This window comes from Adiantum capillus-veneris, chromosome 19 (assembly GCF_014529385.1).
Source record: "Adiantum capillus-veneris isolate H3 chromosome 19, ASM1452938v2, whole genome shotgun sequence".
Lineage (NCBI taxonomy): Eukaryota > Viridiplantae > Streptophyta > Polypodiopsida > Polypodiales > Pteridaceae > Adiantum > Adiantum capillus-veneris.
Genome location: NC_140949.1, coordinates 38146536 through 38171010, shown reverse-complemented (window position 1 = coordinate 38171010; position 24475 = coordinate 38146536). Strand labels below are relative to the sequence as shown.

The 24475-nt window shown below is 42.1% G+C and overlaps 2 protein-coding genes across 2 annotated transcripts; one reads left to right on the top strand and one right to left on the bottom strand.

Moving 5' to 3' along the window:
* Positions 1 to 6731: 6731 nt before the first annotated feature.
* On the bottom strand, positions 6732 to 8666 carry LOC147433854 (uncharacterized). The gene is made up of 3 exons (XM_086489547.1): positions 8529 to 8666; positions 7450 to 8444; positions 6732 to 7278 (listed from the first exon to the last, which is right to left on the bottom strand). Exons 1-3 carry the CDS (start codon positions 8664 to 8666, stop codon positions 6732 to 6734), a joined length of 1680 nt encoding a protein of 559 aa, XP_086345673.1.
* A 4230-nt stretch (positions 8667 to 12896) lies between these two features.
* On the top strand, positions 12897 to 13837 carry LOC147433853 (18.5 kDa class I heat shock protein-like). Its single transcript, XM_086489816.1, has 2 exons — positions 12897 to 13104; positions 13336 to 13837. Exons 1-2 carry the CDS (start codon positions 12981 to 12983, stop codon positions 13503 to 13505), a joined length of 294 nt encoding a protein of 97 aa, XP_086345942.1. The 5' UTR covers positions 12897 to 12980; the 3' UTR covers positions 13506 to 13837.
* The last annotated feature ends 10638 nt before the right edge of the window (positions 13838 to 24475 follow it).

The following is a 24475-nucleotide window of genomic DNA, read 5'->3' as shown; positions in this document are numbered from 1 at the left end:
AAGCAACGACAGCAACTGGAGATCAAGCAACGACAACACCTGAAGCTCAAGCGGCCGCAACTAGGCCGCAAAAATTCCCTCCGTAAATCAAACAAAGGGTGATCAAGGTAATACCTGATGATCTTGTTTCAATAGCACGAGATTCCAAGAGGAGGAAGAGAATGAGAGGGTTACAAAAGAAAGAGGCAGCAGATAGAAAAGCATAGAAATTGCATGAAGAACAAAGAAGGCAGAGAGAGCACGAAAAATGGCAGAGAGCCGAGGCTGAGAGAGCCCACTTGGCTAATTTACAAGCATGAGCACAGGCCGAGAAGAGAGCGAAAGAGGACAGCAGGGCTCAGGCCGCCCAACAAGCCCGGGCTGGGAGCTCCAGACCATCAAAAAATCCTCAGAGAGCAAAACAATGTGCAAAAAAGAAAAAGGACAAGCTCACACCTGAAGAGCAGCAAGCCCAAGAAGAGAGGAGGAAGAAGTATAAAAATGACCTTCCTCAATGGGCCAAACAAGCGGCTCCTCCACCACCGCCAACACTGCAGAGGAAAAGGCGATGGAAGTGTGGAACAGTTAGTCTACGTGAGATCGGCAAATATCAAAAGAGCACGGAGCCAATAATACCAAAGGCAGCTTTTTCTCGGGTGGTAAGAGAATTAATGGACGAATACACTACACGTATCTAGTGTGGAGCTCTTTTGGCTTTACAGGATGCTGTCGAGGACATTTTGGTGCAGTTTTTCCAAGATGGTGTATCTTGTATGGTGCATTAAAAGCGAGTTACATTAAAAAATATAGATCTAGCTCTAGCGCTCAATCTGAGGAATGAAGGGTGCCTCCATAAGAATTAGTTTTCCCATGTAACCTCTGTTTATCAGATTTGTAATCTTTCGATATAATATAAACGACTCGATTTTCTCTCATTCGGTGTAACTCTAATAGTTAATTGTATACTTTCTTTTGTTGAAGTATTTGAATTAATCAAGTAGTTAGATTTCACCTCCTCAACCATCCAAGCACCCATCTGATGTGGGACGCCTACCGATGAATATTTTGTAAAACAGAGCTGTTCCAGGTGTGTACGGAGGGCGTGGGACGACCAAAAGCCACGACGATGACCAACAACATGGAACGGGCTGCAAAAAAGCCTCGGGGGGTTCACTATGAGTAAAACTACCATATTACGTGAGTTCAAGACATGTTTGTAAAACCCCTTATCTGTGAATTTTGTTAGGAATATAATGTATATCCTTTTCTTTTAAAATCTGTAAGTTTTTATCAAATTTGAAAATATAATGTCCTTTTGTATATATATTTCTGTAAGTTTCAAGAACTTTAAAACCCTTCTGTTGAACTCACGTGATAGGTTACATTTTTCTTAGGTGACTTCCTCGGGGCCACGGTGCGCATGGGGCAGTTTTGACCTGGTCAAAACTGCCCCATGCGCGCCATGGCGCACATGGATTTTTTGCGGCCCGTTCCGTGTCGTTGGTCATCGCCGTGGATTTTGGTCATCCCACGGCCTCCGTACGCACTTGGAACGGCTCCGTTTCACAAAATATTCACCGGTAGGCGTCCCACGTCAGACGGGTGCTTGGATGGTCAAGGAGGTGTGAACGCGTTGAAGAAAAAGAATTATTGGCCAATTGTGCAATAGAAAAAAAAAGTACATGAAGTGACAAACAAAATACCAATTGTATATTGCTCTGGATATTACATAATGGCTGGTTGGTTTTCTTGTAGATTACATCTTTTGGTATAGGGAGAATGGCCGACTTGACACCAAAAGTTTTGACAATCTCCTATGGGTTTGTCACCCCTTGACCTAGGCTTAAGGCACAGTGGGAGAGGACTGACCCAGGGTGCTTTCCTGTAAAAGCATACAATGCGGCCTCTCGATCCACCAAGATACACTTGTGAGCATTAAGGGTAAGGGAATCTTTAGCAAGGATGGCACTTAATGCCTTGCACTTGAGCAGCTCTGCAGAACCATGCTTGGAGAACTCTGTGTGTGCAACTTGAAGAACGGATGGCCCCATATGGCCAAGGTAGTGCCACAAGGAGCTATCTCTACCCATAGGATTGTTGCGTGAACCTCCAGTATGCATTGCAAACTTATCAACATGGTATGCAGTCTACAAAACATTTTAAACAACTTCAACACTTGCTATAGGAAAAAATTTACTATCGATAAAGTCAAAAAGTGGATACCTCAGTTTCCTCATCCATCTCTTCAAGAGTTTTCCTTGTAAGGTCGATGCTAGAGTGATCTTCTCCACCCATAATGGTCAGCGGTTTGTGTGGAAGAAAAGTGCTTTCCGGGATGCTTTCATAAAATGAGGCACATGATTTGATTTCCATAATTCTCAGAAACTACAGAGCACTTGATTGTATCTCCCTAGTGGTTGACCACCTTAGTCTGCCATCCAACTGCAAGGAAACTGTTGATCGCACTTTTCCCTTTGCAAGTCCACATTGTTGGTGTCCTGTGAACACTCCGCAGTCGAAAGATAAACATGAACACATGAAGGGACATAAACCAAGTTAGGGAAGCTTTATGGGAACCATAGGTGCACTTTATTGCTGATCCGCCTCAATTCTCCTTTTGGTTGTTGTGATCAAGGAATTGTCAGGCTTAGGCCATTCCATACTCTGCAAGAGTGGTGGAGGAACTGGAGAAAGATTACCATACCCAGTTTGCCTAGGCGTTACATAAGTATGGTTATAAAAAAAAATGTCCCGTGAGACAAGCTCCACGGATGGACAACCAGCATAGAGCAGCTTGCCAAGGTCAACGTGGATGGCCTCAAAAGTTCCTGTGAAGGACTCTATTGGCTCCCACTCTACAAAATCAGATGGGAATACATCTGCAAACATGAACAAGCAATGAAAGCCTTATAGACATCAAAGCAATATATACAACATAAATACAAAATATACAATCTAAAAAATTGAAAGAGGAGTGAAATTACAGTTTGCAGGAAACCTTGATGGAGCCATTGTTGTCTCTAGCTTCAGTTGTGAAGCAACATACACATGTTGCACCTTTGCAAGACACTTGCCATCATGGGTTTTCTTGAACTCCATGATCCTTCCCTTCCAATGGTGTGCTCGAGAAGCCATGTGTCTCCTTGAGACCTTGTGTGCACCTCTTGAGTTGGGTTGCATTGTCACCCACATCAATCGTTTGAACTCCATCATCACCCAACATCCACTGTCGTCTTGTACATTGCTGCATGAAATGGACTCAATGACACTCCTAGGTCGTCGAGTACCCGATGATGCCATGGAGAATAGTGGCACAACCTGCAAACAAACACTTATGATTAGAGATTTCACATCCATGTTCTCAGTTGATTCTTGATGGTACATTAGACGAAGGATGCCACTTACTGCTATACTGCTCCGCCTGCTTTTTGGCTTAATTGGAAAGATAATGTTGCAAAGCTTGAGAGGAAAGTAGATCCTCTCTAGAGAGCACAATGGAGAAGGAGCAGGAAACCTATTGAGGAAAGAAAGAGGGATGATCTAGTAGAAGAATATGCAGTAGATCTTTAGCTTTAGGTAGAGGTGTTTAGTGAGGCTCATGGAGAAATGGAGAACTTCAGCTTGAGGAGAATGCAGTAAGCTTGAGGAGGGAAAGAAGGTTCAAACTTCTGCTGCAGAGCTTTTGGGAGGGAAAACTGAAAAGAAGGAAAGAGAAGCAGAGCTTTTGGGAGGGAAAACTGAAAGTGAAGTGAAGAGAAGTGAGAGATGGTACAATAAAGAGAGAGGGAGGGAATGATCAACACGTTTTTGGAGGGACCCTTTTTTAGGAGAGAGGGGGGGAGAAACTGATAGCCACTAGAGAGAGAAAGTATTGGTTTTTACTCAACTATAAAGTTCATTTTTTTGAAATTATAAGAGATTTTCTCTTTGTATTTTGTAAAAGAGAACAAGTTTGACCACTTACTTTTAAGACCTACCATACCCACCATTTCATTCCACATGGCATCCACCCACTTGTCCCTTCCATAATCTCCTTTTTAATTCCATGGCAAATAAAGAGTCCCCCTTAGACCCCATCCCCTTCATAATGAGGGAGATTTTAATGTTGTAAGAGCAACTCTAAGAGACCTCAAAGGATATCCGATAAGATCAAAAGTCAAAATTTATTAGTAAAAAGGAGAGAGAGAAAGAGTTGAGAGATTGAGTATAGAGAGAGAGTTTAGAGCAGCAAAAAGAGAGGAAATTGAGATAGAGAGCGGGAGCGGGAGTGCCTAATGTGTATGTAAGGGGTCATATTTTGTGTGAGAGATAATTTCATTATTTCTCAAAATCAACCATAAGCAACGAACTTTGGAGCATCAAAGTCACCTTTCCCTTGATGACTCCAACCTCTAGAGCCAAAGATGTAGCTTTTAAGTTAACTTTCAAGGCAATATCAGTGTTCTAATACATACATTTTAAATAAACACACGCACATGCTTTTATATAGCACGGTTTAGAGCAAGTATTTGTAGCACAGTCTAAATTTTATAAAATTGAAGCATGATATCTAAGGGGTCGTGAGGTGCCCAAAACTTTGCCAACAAATTGCTATCCATCAACACACAAGTGATAAATTTCCTGTTGTTGTTCTCTATATTTGTATAAATTGTGAAAAAATTCAAGCTCGTGCATGCAAATCAATACAAGGTACATTTTGCACCATGTCTGATGTCGTCTTCATTCCCTCATCATCGTTGTAAGGTCTCCACCTGCCCTAGAAGAGGGATACCTATGTAAAGTTTTAAGTCTAAATATCAGTTTGGCAAAAGATGGTATTTTGAGCAGGTTCCAGTGATCAAATGTCATTTTTTGAGTTGTGATCCTTGTAGAACTTTTAATTCTTGTCAAATTTAGTTTTTGTAAAAAATTTCCAAAAATAGAAAGTTTTTGACCGCTGGTATGGTCTAGGGTCGACCGGCTTGTCAAACTGTGCACCGACACAGATTTCCTTAAAAATAGGATCCGGACATCAGAAGCTGCTATTTATGGCAGGTAGTCGTATTCGTTACCTGCAGCTCTATCTTGACTTAGCAAGTTTGAGAATTAAATTCGGGTTAGTATAGATCAAGTTAGCCTAAGGTTAGCATTTTCTAAGGTATGTGTATGGCATGGATGTGCATATGGATGTGTGGGTGTGCATGCATGGTCATGGGTATGCATGGGCATGTAACCCCATCATGTATGGCCATGGGTCATGTGTATAGGTAGCCTTGTGCCAAGTGTTGGGTCAAGTATGGGAATGTGGCATGGAGGCTAAGTATGGACTAGAGAGGTGTATCACTTAATTTAGGTAAAAGGGGACACCTCTAGTGGTTAGTGAGAGGCTTGTGACACCTCTACTTCTTCTTTTGGCAAGAGGGGGCGAGCTAGGGAGGTATGGCATGCCTTGGCCATCAAGCAACCCCAGAAGCCTATATAAGGAGCATTCCCACCCAGCTTTACACACAATTCCCAAGTCAGTGCAAGGAAGTGCTGCTGCCAGATCATTCTTATGTGAAGCCTTTCTACATCACATAACACACAAAGGAGGCTTTAATTGAAGGTAATTTAATTATATTTATGTTAATCCTATTGCTCCATAATCTCTTTTCTCTAGAGGATTCCTATGTCGAGCTTAAATATGCTAGTTGGCTACAACACTAAATAATTCTATTCTCTATTATATGTGGGGTATTGTCAATGGTTTCCATTCATCGATTTTATTCCACTGTTGGGTTAAGGAGCACCTTGCTTCTTAAAGATAGTTAATTTTCCTTTAATTATGCATGAGTTTATGCATATAATCATCATTGCCAGTTATGCATGTTGTGCATAGTTATGTGTAAAGCTCTTCACCTATGATTCTCTAAGATATGGTGAGACTTTTTGTGCACCCAAATTGAGGATTAATCAAGGAATTAAACTCTTGCTTTTCCCATGAAATTAGGACATAATTATGAGACTTCTTGCATGCAAAAAAAAAAAAAGATGTACAAGTAGGGTATTGTGTTGCTTTAGCAAATCGTGTATGAATCATCTATTATATTGGGTATTTTCATGGTTATAGTCTACCATTGTATGTTATAATGATTCATTTAATTAGTACAGTAATCTTGATCTCATGTTGCATACGAAGGAAGTTTTGGTTATGATAATCTTCGGATGAGGTATGAGTTTTTAAGACATAATCATCTCGTGGCATTCCTGAGTTAGCTTGCATACTTGCAGTATGAAGGCTTGGAATTTAATCTAGCATTATGTGTAAGAATAAGGTTATTCCTTGTCAAGTTTTCTCATTGGTTGTTGTGGAAATCTGGGTCGGTGCACAATTTGACGAGCCACTCGACCCTAGACCATTACAGGGGTCAAAAACTTTCTACTTTTGAAAAATTTTCACAAAAATTGAATTTTACCAGAATTAAAAGTTCTACAAGGATCACAACTAAAAAATGACATCTGATCACTGAAACCTGCTAAAAATAGCATCTTTTGCCAAACTGATATTTAGACTTAAAATTTTACATAGGTATCCCTCTTCTAGGGCAGGTCGAGACCTTACATTCTACCCACTGTGAAAGAATTGAGATGCCCTCATCTCAAGGGTGAGTCTGGGTAATCCTTCTGAAGTGTTAGTTGTTCTTCCCACGTTGCGTCTTCTTCTAGAAATCCTTCCACTTGACACCAAATATCTCTTTAACTCAGCAAAACTAGTTTCGTGCTCTGCTTTCCAATCAATACGCATCCCTTTCTTCAATCAGAAGTCCTGTCAAAGGTGTAGCAATAAGAGCGTAATCCTTGACAAAAATCCTGTACCACCATGTAATTCCAAGAAATCCTTTGACTTCACTGACAGAAGAAGGTTGAGGGCAATCCACTATATCCTTGATCTTCTCGGGATCAACTGAAATTCCATCGACGGATATAATGAAACCTAAATAACTAACTTGGGGAGTACAAAAAGTACACTTGCTTTCCTTAGCATAAAGCTGATGCTGATGTAGAATTTCCAACACCTTCCTGGCATGTCCTTCATGCTTTGCTTCGTGTTTAGAGTAAACCAAAATATCATAAAAAAAGACTAGGACAAAGTCATCCAAGTAAGGTCTAAAGATATCCTGCATTAGTCCATTGAAGCTTGCAGGTGCATTAATAAGACCAAAGGACATAACTGTGAATTCATAATGCCCATACCTAGTATTAAAAGCTGTCTTCGGTATGTCTGATTCTTTGATTCTGATCTGATAATATCCTGACCAAAGATCAATCTTTGAAAAGATCCTGGATCCATGGAGTCTATCCAACAATTCATCAATTCTCGGAATTGGATACTTGTTCTTGACACTCACTTGGTTAAGTCCACGATAATTTATGCATAGCCGCAAAGATCCATCCTTCTTCTTTTGAAAAAGAACTGGTGCACCCCAAGGAGAAGTACTAGGTCTAATGAACCCTTGCTCAATCAGTTGCCTAAGCTGTTCTTTAAGTTCTATAGCTTTGGGTAATGACATTTTGTATGGTCTCTTAGAAACAAGTTCACATCCTGGTATAGTTTCTATTTCATGGTCTACTTCACGATATGGCGACAGATTGGTCAAATCTTCTGGGAAAACATCGGCATATTCCTTCAACCATTCTGGGTGAAATTTTGAATATGATTGACCCACCTTGTTAAGCTTCACAACGTAAACCTGTTGTCCCTTTTTAAGTCCCTTCAGAAGTCTATTGGCTTTAAGTAAATGAGCCTTGGGTATCCCATTTTTCCCTTGAACTAGAACTTCATTCCCAAGGTTATCTGTGAACGTAAAGTTTCCCTGAGCACAATGAATGTGGGCTTGGTTATTTTTCAACCAGTCCATTCCTAAAATTCCGTCATAAATTCCTAAAGGTAAAGTACGGAACTGCCCAAAAGTAGCATAACCCCCTAATTCAAAATCTATCAAGCCAGCGGAATGTTGAGATAATACTTCCTTCCCATTAGCTAGTTCTACTACTAGTCTATTTGCACGATCTTGGTTTAGCTTTAACTTTCTCATGCATCTAGGAGATAGAAACGAATGCGTACTTCCACAGTCTATGAGAAATTCAACTTTATCACCTTGGCGCATTCCAGGAGCTTGAATTACCGCGAACTGCTGATGAGCACCAGGATTATCTATGGCAGCATGCAGCACTGCCCTTTCATCTGCTTCATCACCTACAGTCGGTTGTCCAACTGTAGTATTAGCCCTAGCAACTACACCACGTCCTCGTCCTCTACCTCCTCTTCCTCGTCCTCCACGATTGTTCAGTTGACCTCTTCCGTTGGCATTGAGAGGTACTGCATTTTCACCGGATTCACAAGTCTTCTTGGGACATCTGTTTCTGTAGTGGACGTACTCTTGGCAGTCATAACACCGCACATTGAAAAACTCGGTAGCGTTTGAAGTAGCTACCACAGGACGATCCTGATACGCAAGGTTTGTCGGTCTGTTATCCTAGTTATTTGATCTGGCCCTCTTCACTAAGTAATTCCTTCTATCCTGAGCAACTTTCATGATTTCCGTAGCTAATGGCTTGGCTCTTAACAAAGCATCTTGCAATGTTGTTGGTCTAAGAGCTTCCAATCTACTGTTTAATGGTTCAATGAGGCCTTGGCAGAACCTGGCCACTTGTCGTTCCAAGGTCATCTTGGGTGTATATCTCTTCAAAGTCACGAACTTGGAGTAGTATCCCTCTACAGTCAAGGATAGTTGCTTGAGTGAGAAAAACTCGTTCATTTTGATGGCCCTATGAGCTTGTGGTAAGTATCATTCGGTCACTGCAGTCTTAATCTCTTCCCATGACTGAGAAGATCCAACAATGTCGGAGTCTCGGCAATGTTGTTTCCACCAGGTAAGTCAGAACATGGCAAGCATAGTCTGATTCTGCAGATGAGTTTCCCCAGCTTCAAAATAATCCTCCATGGCTTCGATCCACACCTCTGCATCTCGTTCAACGTTAATCCCTTCACCTTTGAAGTTGGGGGTTGTGCTTGCTTGAGAAGAAGTTTTTTCTCTTGTACCGCGGTATAAAGAGCAGAAGCATGTACCTACATGATTTCATGAGATCGGTAGACTGACAAATTTAAAGACTTATCACACGGCTAAGATTTAACTTTAGAACAGACACAAGATCAAGATACTCAATTCAAAAGACTTGATTCTTTATTCATAAAGTGAATATTTACAAGGATAGCCTTACAAAAGAGGCTTAGGGTATCTCATCCTAACTTATCGTAATTTTTTACGACATCTAAAGAATCCGCATAGCTGTTTGACTTGGAATATGGTGATACAAACGATGGGTGTTTTTAGTCACAATTCTTCAATCTTCTAACTGATCGGTATAATAGTTCTTATACTCATTGGAAATCGGAAAGTAAATTACAAGATCCAAATTCTTAGGGGTATTCTGAGAAAAAGTTCTGATCCTTCGATATGGAATTATCTCCACCACTTTATCCCATATCCATTCGTTCAGGGGTTTCCCCGTGCCTCCTGGATAAGTGGGAACAATGATACTCGAGTTTGTACCCAAGAAGTAGTACAACTGAACCACTCTTAGTTCCTCATCCCAGTGTAGTTTCTTTAAATCCGTGGTGAGACATCCCAACTTCCAAGCATTGATGTAATAAGTCCCACCTTCATTGCTCCATTCGAGCTCCCAGCCTTTATCTATCCAAGTCGAATGAGGAGTGTGAGCCTTCATCAGTAGCTCCATCACGCTCCGTCAGAAAAGATAGTTTGGAGAATGACAAGCTCTCTCATAAATAAGCTCACTGAGATTTGGAACTTGCAATATTCAACCACAGGATCTTCCTAAAATAACGACACATAAACCTTGGATTAGCTAACCAATTTTTCTTGCTTTTTAAATTTTCAGACAATATGGATTTTTTTTCTCTTCAAACTAACCTAGGCTCTGAACCCTAGGCTTTGATACCAGTTGTGAGGTGTCCTCCAGTTCTGTCTAGGTGAGACGAGAGGGAACCTCACAATCGTGTTGTGTGTCTCTTATCTGTGATAGCATTTTGTCATCATCATTTAGCATTTTTGTGGATCCTCTCCCATTTTTAAAGTGTTATACACGCATATTGTGTTTTCATTGTGATCACATCACATGCTACAACCATATTCCTCGGGAGAAACTCTAGTAGCATATACTTTCCATTCAGTTTCTATTGATAGAGAAAAATGTGGGGGGGGAGGGGGTTGTCTGGGTCTCTGTCTCCTTGTATATCAACCTTCTAGAGGTGTCTAGGATTGGGGTTTTCCTTTTTTCTCTCTTTCCAGATATTTTCGAGACATCGTATTAGGCTCCTTTTCTTGACTAAGTTTTGTCAACGACTCTAATCACTTTGTGCCTATATTTGCTCGCGTCCATGTTGCAGTGTCAACTCTAATTTTGTCTTTTCCGATCGAATGACAAGAACTATGTGAGTAGATCATCTTTCAGCTCTCCCTAAATGTCATCTACGTGAATGCAATGAGTATTCAAAGGTTCGACGTTCCTCACCACCTCCAACACTTAAATTGGCTTCAGATTCTTCACCTTGAGAATGCGACTCTTCATCCTCATAGCATCGATATGATTCCTCCACTGTATTGATATGATCCTAATCCTCGGCAAACACCATTCCTACCTCGCATTAGACGTCTTGCAGGCATTGTGAATGACCGACTTAACCTCATAGCCTTGATATGATTCCTCCACTGTATTGATATGATCCTAATCCTCGGCAAACACCATTCCTACCTCGAATTAGACGTCTTACAGGCATTGTGAATGACCGACTTAACTCTGAGTTCTAATGGGGAGATTGGCTCTTGTCAAGAGCTTTAGCTCACCACCATGATCACCAAAATGGAATGAGTTGGATGGGTAGACAACTATTCCAGAGCTAGACTCAGAGTACTGGCCAAGTTTAGATGAACAGATAAGGAGTTTAGATTTCAAATGACCAGATGACATAGTCAGATATCAGATGATAGATTCAAACTTCAGATGACTTGACATCAGACCAAATGAACAAATGAATTGAACTAAAATGAAATGAAATGAAAGACTTTATATTACAAATATGGAATGAGATAACTAAGAATGTATATTCAGATTTAGAATAAGGGGTTCACATTACAACTAGTTTAGATTCAAAGTAAGAGGTTCATATTACAACCGGTTCCAATTTAGAACTGTGAAATGAGTGATTGAAAGAAATAAATGATACAATGACTAGCACTGAGTGCTAGTAGGCTCCTTTAGGCTCTCAAATACAAGATTCAAAATGAGTAGAGTAGTATTGCCTAGCCTCATGTAGTCTAACCCCCAAAACAGGATAAGTGGGTCCTATTTATAGGTATTTGCACTGGATTCTGACTAGTCAGCATAGTCGTACAGTATAGCGTAACGGGTGGTAATTCTGCCAGGTAACTTGAACACCTTTTAGATAAACTTCCGTGCAAGGTGTCGCTCCAAGGGCTGATTCCCACCTTCTACATTCATTGTGGGAACACATTCAATGAGACTAATAAAAATAACTACAAATGGTACTAAAATTCGTGATGGAAGTGGTTGTAGCCTAGCTAATGCCATGATTGCTCGGAGTGACAACTAACTAGGGCAATACGAAGTGAGTTTTGAAACTCCCCCTCAACATATTAGTGTAGCTTCACACATTCACTACTCTAGGTTAAAGTATGTGTCGGTGTACAAAGACCCAAGTTTGCTAGCCAACAACATCCTTTCAATTCCATGTGCACCTCCAATTTTATTTTATTTAAAGAAAAGAAACCTTGGGCCTCTAAACCATTTGCATCACTCTTTGTATACAAACCGTCGTAAGTGGCAAAGGCAATGGAGTGGGTCAAAGTCGTGGTGTGGGCGAGCACTCCCTGGTGGTTCTAATATTTTTCTAGTGAGAGTGAATCAAATCTTTGCTTGCAAATGGGCGGTAGAGCTACAAAGAGAGGTGGGAACTCAAGTGGGCGTGAAAAAGAAGAAAGAAAGGGTGGGAATCGTGGTGGTGGTTGTGAAAGAATATAACAAAAAACAATAAGCCTTTGCAGCTGGGTGCTCTCGCCGACGCATCTCATCAAAGCAAAAAAAAAAAGAAAAAGCTATGGACTCTCATCATCTCTCGCATTGATCGTAAGAATGCAAATAAATTAATCTCTCTTGTCTTAAGCTGGTGCCAGCTATGGCTTTGACAGTGTTAATCTTCCTTTGTCCAATCCCAACTGATTTGGTTAATCAAAACCTTTTAATTAAATTTGATCTCAAAACCCTCATTATTATGTGCCGGTTTCTCTGACTAAATTCAACAATGTCAAAGTCAGAGAACTATGGCCTTTAATCAAATTATGTTATATTAAGCCTCTTCTTTTAGGGCTTATTGATTCTATAGATGGGAGCCATGGAAACACCTTCCATCATTGTGGTCTCTCTCTCTCTCTCTCTCTCTCTCTCTCTCTCTCTCTCTCTCTCAACAGGTCTTGAGTTCAACTCTCCTCGTCGGATAGCTCTTTGAGGTCTCTTTGAATAGTTTCCTACGACGTTAAAATTCTCCTCTTCTCCTCTTCTTCTTCTTCTTCTCTCTCTCTCTCTCTCTCTCTCTCTCTCTCTCTCTCACACACACACACACACACACACACACACACACAGTATTACAAAACATCAATAATTAAAGTAGCAAAAACAGCACATGCAAATATAGCTCAAGGAAGTAGACATTGTTTCCAATCTTGTCAAAAGGATAATGCATCATAACAACTAGTATAGTGCCCATTCTCTTCAGCAAAATTACTTTATCTTTAAAGAGGATTGCTACTTGCCCACTTCATACTACTATAAAAGGGAGGGTGCCACTTCTTAAATAGCCACCCAAGAGCTAGCTAGGAGTTTTGGACAAGCTCTCCAACTAGCTACTTATAGTCGCCTTAGCTTCTCTTGCTTCAATACCAAAAATGGCTCACCAAAACCAAACCTACACCCTTGACATTCTTCCCCATCCCCATAAGCCCACTCAAGTTCCTCAGGTGAACAAAAAGGACACCCCTAATGCTCTCGTCTTCACTACGAATGCCTCCGGTAGGTTGAACATGAGATCCGACAGTTGTGGTGTAGTTATTCCTTTTGTTTATCCATAGACTAAACTCAATTTTAAATATTCTTCTACATTTGATGATAACATTAGCTAATTGATCTTTCAAGCTATGGAGGAAGCTCCAGCTCTTTTTTTTTAGATCTAAGAAGTGCCTTGGTACATGTCTAAACTTATCATACTAACAAGGTGCAATACCTGGATGTTGTAATTGACAGGATACAAGGTGGAAGACATTCAAGTGCAGATTGAGGATAATGAAGCCTTAGTTCTGCGATTTGGACAGGCTGCTCGGCGATTCGATTTGCCTCCTAATGCTTGCCTCGAAGAAACTGAGGCCAATTGGAATGCAGGCATCTTATCAATCACTATTCCTAAAACACACTAGCCAAGCCTGCAATGAAGGATAAATACCTGTTTATAAACAGGGACAAAGTCCTTGGAGAGAACCCATCAAGTTTCCTCTCTATTAATTAGGACCTATTCTCCTTCTCTGCCTACGCACTTTCCCAATGCACCGAATAACGTTGATACCATTCCCACGGTATCTAAGAATCACATTGCAGTTACTTGATGTGACCATCATCCCACTTAGAAAAATCATGTTCTCTGAAGAGCACAACCTCATGAAGTTGTGTATTTTTGTCTCGAAAAGTAAAGGCCAGCATGGGCATGTCTCATGATGTTAGCGAAATAAACTGACAATATTTTCAATGGCTACCTACAACTTTCAGAATGTGAATTGTTCAATGCTGCCCACCAGCAATTGCCTGCTGACAAGAATACATTATTAGAGTAGACACATGTCATCATGCATACATGCACACATATGTATACCTCCATTAATTTCACGTGCATACATGCACCTAACCGTTGAACTCATGCTTATATGAATATTGTCGGTGGCGTGCTTCTTTGAGCAGCATTCATCTAGAGTGTCCAAACTATGAACCCAAAAATTGAAATGTAATTGTGTCAGTTCAAGGAGATTCAATCATATTGGCGGTCCATTGAACACCATTATACATACCTTGCAATTGATTGTCTCATATTCCCTAAAGTGCAATGCTTGCATGTCATTCTGCATAATCAACAGCAGCATCTGAAAAGAGAGCGCAATTCTGAGGCTCAGTGAACGCGATGTTCCACACTCGTTCCTTAAATTACTCAACTAATCCCTACAATGCTAATTTCACCCAAACTGGAAGCTGAAAACCTCTTTGATAGCCACAAATGAGCATTTTATGTCGATAGCAAGCCTGTACAGTAACACACATTCAATTACCTTGCCATGACTCATGAGAAAATGCTCGCTCTACCGTAAGATGCCTCGAATGCAGCCAAGGAGCCAGCCTTTTGAGAGGTACTCAGTTGGGCCGCAACACGACTACTGAGGCTTGTTTCACAATAGTTTTGCCAACCGCCAGCTCCCATTGTGTGTGCTGATGGTGGAGCTTTTGGAGGATGACTAGGTCCTACAAAAGAGATACTCCATAATTTAGTGAATCCCCTTAATTACTCCCGACATTGGCCATAATCGAGCAATGTGATGCATTTTGATTGACTGTTAATGCGAAGACGATTCTGCACCAGTTAGATGTCTTATATGCAGCTATGTAAGAGCTTTTGTAACTATGCCGAATTTGGCACAGTTGCATCGGTAACATCTTTTTTTTTTTTTTTTTTTTGGCAAATCGTACAACTCCTGTGCGGGGTGACAAACAACGTTCGTGAGAACCAATGGGTCACTTGCCTGCATTCAAACCGATGACCATAGTCACCAAGGATGAATGCTCAAACAACCAAGCTAGCTCCTTTGGACAACATCATCATCATCAGTAACATCTTATTGGTAACCATGCTTCGCGTGACCACATATCCTTGACCTTGCGGCCATGGCTCACTATTTATGTTGCCTAGGGGGGCGGGCTCTCTGTCTTGTATCAGTTACAAAGTTTTCCATTTGGAGTTATTGAGCTCGCTAGCCTTTGTCCATGTATCTCTCTTTTTCTTGTGCCATTGTCTCTTTCCTCTCTCCTTCCGCTGCTCACTTCGACATGGTATCAGAGCACTAGGCCATCGCCCTCGTGCTCTAACGTCTCAGTTCAGCATTTTCTGTCTACGTCCATTGTTGTGGAGATTCTCTTCATCACCCCTCCTCCTCCACTGTTATTGTCTACCTCCATCATCAGCCTTTTTTTCCACCTACGTGCCAACGTTTCAAATCTTTGCTCCCTCAAAAGGAACTTGCAGATTCCTGTCGCTTTTTTTTTTTGCACGTCAGCGCTTTGGTACTTGAAACTCTGCAAACACTGACGCTATTAAAGTTGCTGATGAGGCTGCAAAGGAAAGGGAAGGAAGGGACCAAGAACAGGGAAGTAACATCCTTCGTGTTTCCTAATCCGCCTATGTGTGTTCTTGAGCTCACAGCTGGCCACTTGGCATCCTTCAGCACTGAAGGGCACGGAGCATTAAATGAAGGTCCGATCATGGGATCGACAGCACGCGAATGGAAACACGGACATCGAGAGATCTCGGACCGTTAGATCGTCGAAATGTAAACTCGGGCAAAAACTGCATGGGGGGGGGGGGGGGGGTTTATTTATAATGCTTAAGTCTCCCATTGTGGTCACAATGTGCGTGCGGGCAAGGTGCATAGGGCATAAGCCATGCGTGTGGGAGGTCACGGGTTCAAATTGCAGGGGTGCACGTGGGGGGGCACACTTTTTTGTGAACCACAGATCCGCCTTGAGATTCACGCGGGGATCAACGGCTGACAATCCCACCGATTTGGCTCCGTGCCCTTTAGTGCTAAGGCTTGGCATCATCTCAAATCACACAGCCATTATTAACAGCACTAAAAAGCCTTTGCTAGGATAAAGGGGTCAATAGAAAACCGGACCCTGTGCTGGGACCGTCCATCCCTATAAAAAAGTAAATTTGCTGGGACACCCTAAACCCAATGGTGGATTGGTTAACGCAGAGATGTGATACTTGCTAAGTTGCCATCCGATTCGGGGTTTGATGTGCGTTGGCTCACTGGCTCATATTAAACCCTTCGTCGTCTTCCTATTGGTGACTAATTTTTTTTCATGCAAAATTTTGACTTGCGTCATGCGCGCCTCACTGCTCGCGACACCGCTTCTACCCTGTACATCCCTTGCTTTCAGCTTTCGAATGCACCATCCCATGCTCAAAACTGTGTAGCACGGTGGTGGCAATTGGTCGCCTCGCTTAGGTGGCTCTATTTTGGGTGTTTTACCCTACATGCAGTGACAATAATTTATGATTAATTTAGCGCTCATAGACTTTACTCAACCTCACGGCAATCAACGCAGGCTCTGTTCTTATGTTAAAAGCAGGCGCTAGCAGAACTCATCATCAATCCCATGCAGCAGACTGAAAAGCACGGAACATTGGTCGATAACCTTATAGAGAATAATGTCATTGAGCATCGTGAGTACTTAGGCCAAAGTTTTCTCACCAGCCTTTATGCTATTCCTCCCCCTAAAAGCAACACCATGAACAAGGAGAAACTTAAAAGTAATCCTATAGATTCCGCCTTCCTTGGGTTTCCTGTCCCTGCTGACAGAGGGATCAAAGATCTGTGTAATCAGCTTGAGCGTGAGGCTACTGTTCTGACGAAGTGTTAGCGAGTTTATCATCAACCTCGTCCAAAAGAGTGAGAAGCATGTACCGTTTTCCAAAAGCATGATCAAAGACAGTGACGTTAAAGCTAAAGGATGCTCCACGTAGCCTCATGGCTAGATCGCTGGTCAATGACTGCATAATGAAACGTGTAACATCTTTGAAAAGCTACACGCATATTAAAAGCAATGCTAGCTTGTGTAACCTTAAAATTCGGAGACTCCATTAAATTTTCATCCATCAGCATTGCAATAGAAGCGATCTGTGATTATCACCTACAACCTCGATCTACGATACGCCCAGCACAAGTAAACCTACCTCAATTGCTTGACAACCAAGTGAATGACCCTGTATATGAACTATTTCTTCACAAATTTTCATTATACTTAAAGCAATGGTGCATGTATTACACAGACAAATATAGACGGGCATCCACTTGATGGGGAGAGAGACGTATAAAGAGAGAGAAACACGGAGAGAGGTTGTGCACGTTTTATTATAGAGGCCTCATTTGGATATCCTGTGTCTTGTCACCAAGCTTCAAGTGTGATAGGAGGAGACAAGACTAGAGTAGCCACACTACCTACAACCATTTTGTATGCAGGAGAACGTGGTGCTTTGTTCGTTAACGACCTACAAAAGCTAAGCAATGTTTCAATACAAATCCTTCGTTTACTTGGTAAGTCTAATATGGTTTTTCATATTCTTGAGCCGAAAGGTGGTCGCTTGGCAAGATCTAGGTCATTGCCCTTATGCCCAACCGCATAGCTAGGAGCTCAAGCTTGGTTTTAATACTGACCTTGCGTATTCTTTTTACTTGTTGAGCCTAATTTGGTTTTTTGGATTCTAGAGCCAAGAGGTGGATGCCTGGCATGATCTAGACTATTTCCCTTCATTCTAACGCCCAACAATTGGTCAGGTCATAACCAACCAATCATAACATAGCCAAACAAAGATGAAAACAATCGTTGTTGAAAAGCACATCACATTGAAAAGAAAATAATCTTTTTTGTCATTGAAAAGCCAGCACAATCTGCTATTACAAGCACAGGGGCAAAGGGTTTGAAGGCAGAGGTAGTAGACAAAATTGCAGGGGTAAGCGGAGCAGCACACAGTGAAGATGAATCATTAGGGTGAGAGCTAGTGGGCAAAGGAGCATTATCAAGGGCTCTTGTGGTGGCAGTTGGATAAGGGGTGTCTTGGGCTACACAGATCTAATGGGGGCAATTGGGAGATGGTGGGTGAACAAAAGGCCTGTGGCACAAACTGAGCCTAGCCCGGCCGCCTCGAATGGAGAGAGATGGTCATGGGGTAGAGACTATATTGGGTAAGGTAATAGAGATCTGATGTGGTCCCTTCAAATTGCGTGGTCAGTGATAGCGTAGCTTGGGTTGCTTTGGAATACAAGGCCTAGAGGCAGTGGGCAAAAGAAGGGGTGGCCAAAACATTAGGCAACACGATGGTAGCCGGTTGCAGCATTGTCGGGCCCAAGCCAAGGTGGTGCTTCAAGAGCGGGCAAAAGTAATGGCTCGTGATGGTGCTTGAGGAGCAAGCGATGTTAGAGAGCTGCAAAGGGCTTGAAGACGTTCTGAAGGTAGGACAACAAAGATCAACACCATTGAGGGGCCGGAGGTAGCTTAGGTTGCAGTTGATTGAGAGCAAGAAGGAGAAAGGACATATATTTGCAACAGTGGACATTTCGATTGCACAATCATGACTCCTGCTCGACAACATTGCAAGGTCTGTTACCTTATCCAATTCCTCATGCCTATGTGTTTGTTTTGCCCAACGCATAAATCCTACAGGGCAGGGCATGGTGAAGGAGTACGAGCGGAAGTGCGACGCGAGAGAGAGAGAGTGCGAGAAGAAGAGCACGACGATATGGTGAACTCGCTCTACTGTAATGTGTAGAGCATAGTGAGTTCTTATTAGGTTTTACAAAAGAATATGTGTACATACCTGGCGGCCCGCCCACTTACCTGGGCGACCACATTGGGCTTTATACCCCAACAACCTCCCACTTAAAGTCCAATGTGGTACTTTAAGTGTGAGAGAAGCTACTATACAAGCTAATATACAAGAGATGTAGAGAAGTGATGTACTACCCTACACCTAACTGCTTGCGAAAATGCGCAAAGCTCTTTGAGGGAAGTCCTTTTGTAAGTAGATCAGCAGGATTTTATGTGGTGTGAACTTTGACAAGCTGAAGTTGCTTATCCTCGAGCATTTCCCTGATGAAATGATACTTCACATCCACATGCTTTGTCTTTGATTGATAAACTGGATTGCGAGCCAATTGTATAGCACTTTAACTACCACAATATAACACAGGCATCTCTTCTTTGATTCCCAAATCTGTTACTAGTCGATTAAGCCAAATTGATTCTTTGCATGCCTCTGATGCTGCAACATATTCAGCCTCTGTAGTAGATTGAGTAACACAATCTTGTAATCTAGAACGCCATGATACTGCTCCACCAGCCAATGTAAAGACATACCCTGACGTAGACCTTCGGTTGTCTAAGTCACCTGCATAATCTGAGTCTGTAAAACCCTTTACACTTAGCTCCTGACTCCCATAGCATATACGCATACTCTTTGTAGCTTTCAGGTATCTCAATATTCCTTTCACTGCCTCCCAATGTTTCTTGCCTGGGTTTGACATGTATCGACTTACTACTCCCACTGCAAATGCAATGTCTGGGCGAGTAGCAATCATTGCATACATCAAACTACCCACTGCAGACGCGTATGGAATCTTATCCATTTCAGCCTGTTCTTCCTCAGACACAGGACAATCTTGTTTGCTAAGTTTCACATATGGTGGCAATGGAACACTCAATGCCTTTCCCTTCTCCATATTGAAACGTTGCAAAACCTTGTCAATATACTCTGTTTGAGATAACCAAATCAACTTCCTTGATCTGTCTCTCTCAATGCGCATACCAAGTATATGACTTGCCTCACCCATGTCTTTCATGTCAAACGATTTTGCCATCTTTGACTTCAAAGCTGAAATTTCTTCCAAGCGCTTGCCAGCAATCAACATGTCATCCACATACAAAATAAGGATCAGCCAACTGCCATCCTTAGCCTTCTTTGTATATAGACAATGATCAAACTCACTACGTTTGTAGCCTTGAGAAAGCATAAACTTGTGGAATTTATGGTACCATGCCCTCGGTGATTGTTTTAAGCCATAAAGACTCTTTAACAACTGGCATACCCAACCTTCCTTGCCTTTCTCAACAAACCCTTCTGGCTGCTGCATGTAAATTTCCACATCTAAATCAGCATGCAAGAACGCTGTCTTGACATCCATTTGGTGCAACACCAAATCTAATATGGCAACCAATGCAAGAAAGCATCTCAATGTAGTCATCTTGACCACCGGAGAGAAGACTTCATCAAAGTCAATGCCTTGTTCTTGCTTAAAGCCCTTGGCAACAAGCCTTGCTTTGTACTTTGGCTGACTATCATGAGCGGTGATCTTATACCTGTAAACCCATTTACAAGGTAGAGCCTTTTTGCCCCGTGGTAATTTAACTAGCTTCCATGTCTGGTTTTTATGCAGAGCTGTCATCTCTGACTGCATGGCCAATTGCCAATTCCCGGAGTCCTTCATTTGCACTGCTTCCTTGTAACATGAAGGCTCATTGCAATCAGTCAACATGACATAGTTCATAGATGGAACAAACCTATCAGGAGGTCGCGTGACACGTCCAGATCTACGCACAATAGGTGGCTCAGGCTCAGCCACAACCTGTGGTTCCAATCTATCCTGTCCTTGCTCCTCTTGAGCTCTGACATTTTGTCTTGCACGTGCAGGTCCATCTTCTTGGAAGACAACTCTTCTAATCTCCTCAACCCTCTCTGGTTTAGAATGATATTTGGATTCATTAAAGTGAACATCATTGCTGCGGACAACCTTTCTGGATTCGGGATCCCAAAGTCTGTACCCCATCTCACCAGAATTACCATAGCCTAGAAAGATGCACTTTCTACTCTTTGGCTCAAGTTTGTTTCTAAATTCTTTTGGAACGTGAGTATATGCCTCACAGCCAAAGACTCTGAGATGCTTGTATGAGGGCACCTTGCCTGACCATACCATCTCTGGCACTGAATCCTTCTGCAAAACCTTGCTAGGAGATCTATTTACAAGATGAACAGCTGTTGATAGAGCTTCAACCCAAAACCCATTTGGCAGTTGTGCATTAGACAACATACTTCTGACCTTCTCTTGTATGGTCCTATTCATCCTCTCAGCAACACCATTTTGAGGAGGATTGTAAGGAGCAGTAAGTTCACGTTTTATACCTTTTGACTCACAAAAGTCCTGAAAGGCCTTTGAAACATACTCTCCACCATTGTCAGTGCGTAAGCATTTAAGCTTCTTGCCACTCTGATTCTCCACAAGTGTCACAAACGTTTTGAAAACACTAAACGCTTCATCCTTGTGCTTGAGAAATTAAACCCATACTTTCCTCGAGTAATCATCTATAAATGTCATAAAGTAAGAAGCTCCCCCTAGAGATAGGTTAGGCATAGGTCCACACAAATCACTATGAACAAGTGCCAACTGTGTATCTCTTCTACTGCTTCTATGCTTATGTGCCTGCTGTGTTTGCTTACCATACAGACAATGTTCACAGAATTCAAAATCATTAAATGAAAAGCCAGGCAAATAACCAGAACGAGACAAGATTTCCATTCCCTTCTTGGACATATGTCCTAACCGGCTATGCCACAAAGAAACGTTCGGCTGCTCGGTTACATTGATTACATTTTTAGAGACATTTGATACATAAATCATGTAAAGTCCTCCAGACTTTACTCCATGTGCTACTGTCATAGAACCCTTGGATATCTTCCACATGTTCTGTCCAAAAGTGGTGATGTAGCCAACATCATCAAGTAAACCTGTGCTGATCAAGCTCTTTGTAATTGCGGGAACATGTCTCACATTCTTCAGCGTGAAAGAAGAGCCATTCTGAAACTTCAATTGAACATCTCCAACACCTAAGATCTCACATGTCTGCCCATTGCCTAGCCGAACATGATCTTTAGTGGTCACATAAGAGGTAAACCACTCCTTGTTTGGAGACACATGAAGTGATGCCCCTGAGTCTATAATCCAGTCACTCAGTGCATTTCCATCAGATGCTGTAAGAAGAGCTGAGTCCATTGTATTCTTCAAGAAGTAGATGTCTCCTGACACTAGACTGTCATCCTCTGCAACAGTGTTTGTCACATTTATTTCTTGAATCTTCACTGAGGACTTGTTCTTCTCACCATGGTCTTCAGCTTTCTCTTTGCCTTTTTCTGCTTTCCATTCTCTGCAATCTCTTTTCATGTGACCCTTCTTGCCACAATGGTAGCATTCTATGTCACTCTTGCCTTTAGCACTGCGGGACTTGCTACGAGACTGATTCCTCTTTCCACCTTTGTACTTTTCTTTGGTCCTTCCCCTGACAACTAAGGCTGTTCCTTTGCCTTTGTCCATTGTCTTTCTATTGGTTTCTTCAGTAAGCAGACTTCCTTCTACACCTGCTATGTTCAAACCATCTGGAGGTGCAGAATTACTCAAAGCTGTGCGAAAAGTGTCCCAACTTTCCGGCAATGTGATCAACAGGAACATAGCTCTAACAGGTTCATCAAACTTGACACCTTGAGCTGACAACCGACTATAGATTGTGTTGAATTCATTCAGATGATTGGACATAGGTGTCCCTTCTTTCATCTTCAAGTCAACAAGCTTCTTAAGCCAGTATACCTGTGAGGCTGCACTCTGCTTCTCATAAAGATCACTTAGCTTTAACCATGCTTGATAAGCCGACATCTCATCTGCTACATTGAAGTAAACGCTTTCTGCCAAAGTCAGCATAATGGTAGAAAGTGCCAATTCATCCATTTCGCTCCATTCATCTTCGTCCATATCTTCTGGTTTTATCCCCTTGAGCTTTATAGGTTTTATCTGCTTCTTTTGTACCAACACGTGCCAAATCTGCTTCTTCCACAATGGGAAATTGGTTCCATTCAGCTTCTTGATATTGTAAAGAGCAGTGTCCTGTGATCCAGCCATAGCTACACTTCACAGTGGTTTACTTTCCTGGGAAAAATTCGGCAGAGTTTCCCCTGTAAACTGACCTCTGAACCAATATCAACCTGTCAAATGAACCAAGAAAGCTTCAGATTCTGCATAAATTTCGGCAGAGTCTCCTTTGTAAAATGGCTCTGGTGTACTCAAAAAACAGACCAAAAACAGCTCAAAAACACTGTCTCTCTGACACTGTAAGCTGCGGGTAAACCTGTCCTGCACCTGTACTGTCTCTGACTGTCCTGTCACTGTCCTGTAAGCATAGACTGTGACAATGCCTCAACGGCAGTAAAGCAAAGATGCAATCCCAACTGTCTAACTCACAGTCAATACATCCTAGCTGCCTATCTAAGGGTGCTCGAGGGATCGCTCCAAGACCTGTATCATCGAAAGGATCTCAACATTCGAGAATCCCCCAGCTCAATAAAACCTCACTCGACCCTCAACAAAGGCTGCAGTAAATCTGACAGTACATAGACTTCCCACAAAGTCATACATCCACAAATTTCCCACTGTATGCTGTAACCGCTGCGGCGGTTGTTTGTTGCGTGACTCACAGCCAGCAAACCCTCAACAGACATACATAATCTCTGACAATACATCCCATGTGGAAGTACCTGCAATGTCAGGATGAAATCTGGAATATCAAGCAGCAAACACAAGCTACCTGATGAACTAGTGGATGTCGCCTACAGACTGTGTGTAGATGCGCCCGTGTCGTATTTGACACACCTCCAAGAACTGTGAGCCGTCCTTCGATGTGTAGACAACCACAAATCAACACTCTAGGAGTGTCGATATCCTCAGCACATGCAGTCGTAGGCCGAAAACCCCAAATTTGTAGAGTCGGATCTGCACCCGCCGAGACCACGTAGTCGAAAATGGCCTGCGCAGACCTTTGTCGAAGCCGAACGGTGGCCGAGATGACCTCAGAATGAAATTTTGAGAACACCAAGCCCTTCAGAATCTCCCATAGTATTTGGGGCCGTGTCTTCGCCTGTCGAATTTCACTCCAATCTGAGCTGGTGACTCTAGCCTCCTGCAGTGCTGCCCCGAGCCTCGATCTGAGCTCTGATACCAGTTGAAGGAGTACGAGTGGAAGTGCGACGCGAGAGAGAGAGAGAGAGAGTGCGAGAAGAAGAGCACGACGATATGGTGAACTCGCTCTACTGTAATGTGTAGAGCATAGTGAGTTCTTATTAGGTTTTACAAAAGAATATGTGTACATACCTGGTGGCCCGCCCACTTACCTGGGTGACCACATTGGGCTTTATACCCCAACACATGGCTTCTATTTCTTATAATTTTTGGAGAGACCACAGTGCCAACTCCCACCATACTTTTGTACACCTTTTCATGACGTGCACTATATATTTATCATTTTCACTTTGCACCTAACTGCAAGACAAAATGTTTAACTATTCACATTGCTTTTATGTAGCTTGATTCAAACATTGTTCCTCATCTTGCACAATTCGATGACAGCGGTACACGATTACCAAGTTGGTAGTGCAATTCAATTTTTAGTATGTTGATGAATTTTGTATTTTTTGAGTTTGTCAATGCTTCCTTTAGTTTAGCCACATGTTTTCCTCACGCACTTCTTTTCTCAT

Excerpts from the sequence above, each read along its gene's own strand:
- LOC147433853 (XM_086489816.1), top strand. The coding sequence starts at position 12,981 with ATGGCTCACCAAAACCAAACCTACACCCTTGACATTCTTCCCCATCCC. Across the intron at positions 13,105-13,335 it reads CTTCACTACGAATGCCTCCG|GATACAAGGTGGAAGACATT; the intron begins GTAGGTTGAACA and ends TGTAATTGACAG.
- LOC147433854 (XM_086489547.1), bottom strand. The coding sequence starts at position 8,666 with ATGACCTTGGAACGACAAGTGGCCAGGTTCTGCCAAGGCCTCATTGAA. Across the intron at positions 8,445-8,528 it reads TAGCTACGGAAATCATGAAA|GATCGTCCTGTGGTAGCTAC; the intron begins GTTGCTCAGGAT and ends CTTGCGTATCAG. Across the intron at positions 7,279-7,449 it reads AGGCAACTGATTGAGCAAGG|GATCTTTTCAAAGATTGATC; the intron begins GTTCATTAGACC and ends CCATGGATCCAG.